This window comes from Buceros rhinoceros, unplaced genomic scaffold (genome assembly GCF_000710305.1).
Source record: "Buceros rhinoceros silvestris isolate BGI_N320 unplaced genomic scaffold, ASM71030v1 scaffold15855, whole genome shotgun sequence".
Taxonomy (NCBI): domain Eukaryota; kingdom Metazoa; phylum Chordata; class Aves; order Bucerotiformes; family Bucerotidae; genus Buceros; species Buceros rhinoceros.
The window spans coordinates 10,181-10,565 of NW_010413547.1; the positions used below are offsets into that span (position 1 = coordinate 10,181).

At 61.8% G+C, this 385-nt stretch overlaps 1 protein-coding gene across 1 annotated transcript in view; it reads left to right on the forward strand.

The window, feature by feature from the left end:
• Positions 1–385, forward strand: part of KATNB1 (katanin p80 (WD repeat containing) subunit B 1) — a gene marked incomplete at its 3' end in the record, with an annotated part of 12,428 nt that overhangs the window by 9,172 nt on the left and 2,871 nt on the right. Inside the window, exons 12-13 of the mRNA XM_010136792.1 lie at positions 3–81; positions 202–335. Of these exons, the coding sequence (XP_010135094.1) occupies positions 3–81; positions 202–335 (213 nt within the window). The remainder of the gene's footprint in view (positions 1–2; positions 82–201; positions 336–385) is intronic.

Consider the following 385-nt stretch of genomic DNA (forward strand, 5'->3'; position numbering starts at 1 on the left):
GTTTGTACCGCCTACCCCCACGGGGTCCTCCCTGCGCCGCATCTATGACGGGCCCTTGACTAGCTGCAGCAAGCCACAAAGGTGAGGGCACCTCTGCCCTGCTGGACTCCAGGAGCTGAAGGAGACGTGCGAGGGGCTCAGCGCTCTCACCCTCTGTGGTGAGTCCCTGTGACTTCCCTGACGGAGTCTCTTTCTCCACAGCAGAGTGAAGCACAACTCCGAGAGCGAGAGGCGCAGCCCCAGCAGTGAAGATGACCGGGATGAGAAGGAGTCGAAGGCCGAGATCCAGAACCCCGAGGAGTACAAAGAGATCTTCCAGCCCAAGAACGCTATCTGTCAGTGCCGGGGCTCGTGGTGGGGCTGGGGTTAGAGAGCCGGCTCCGCT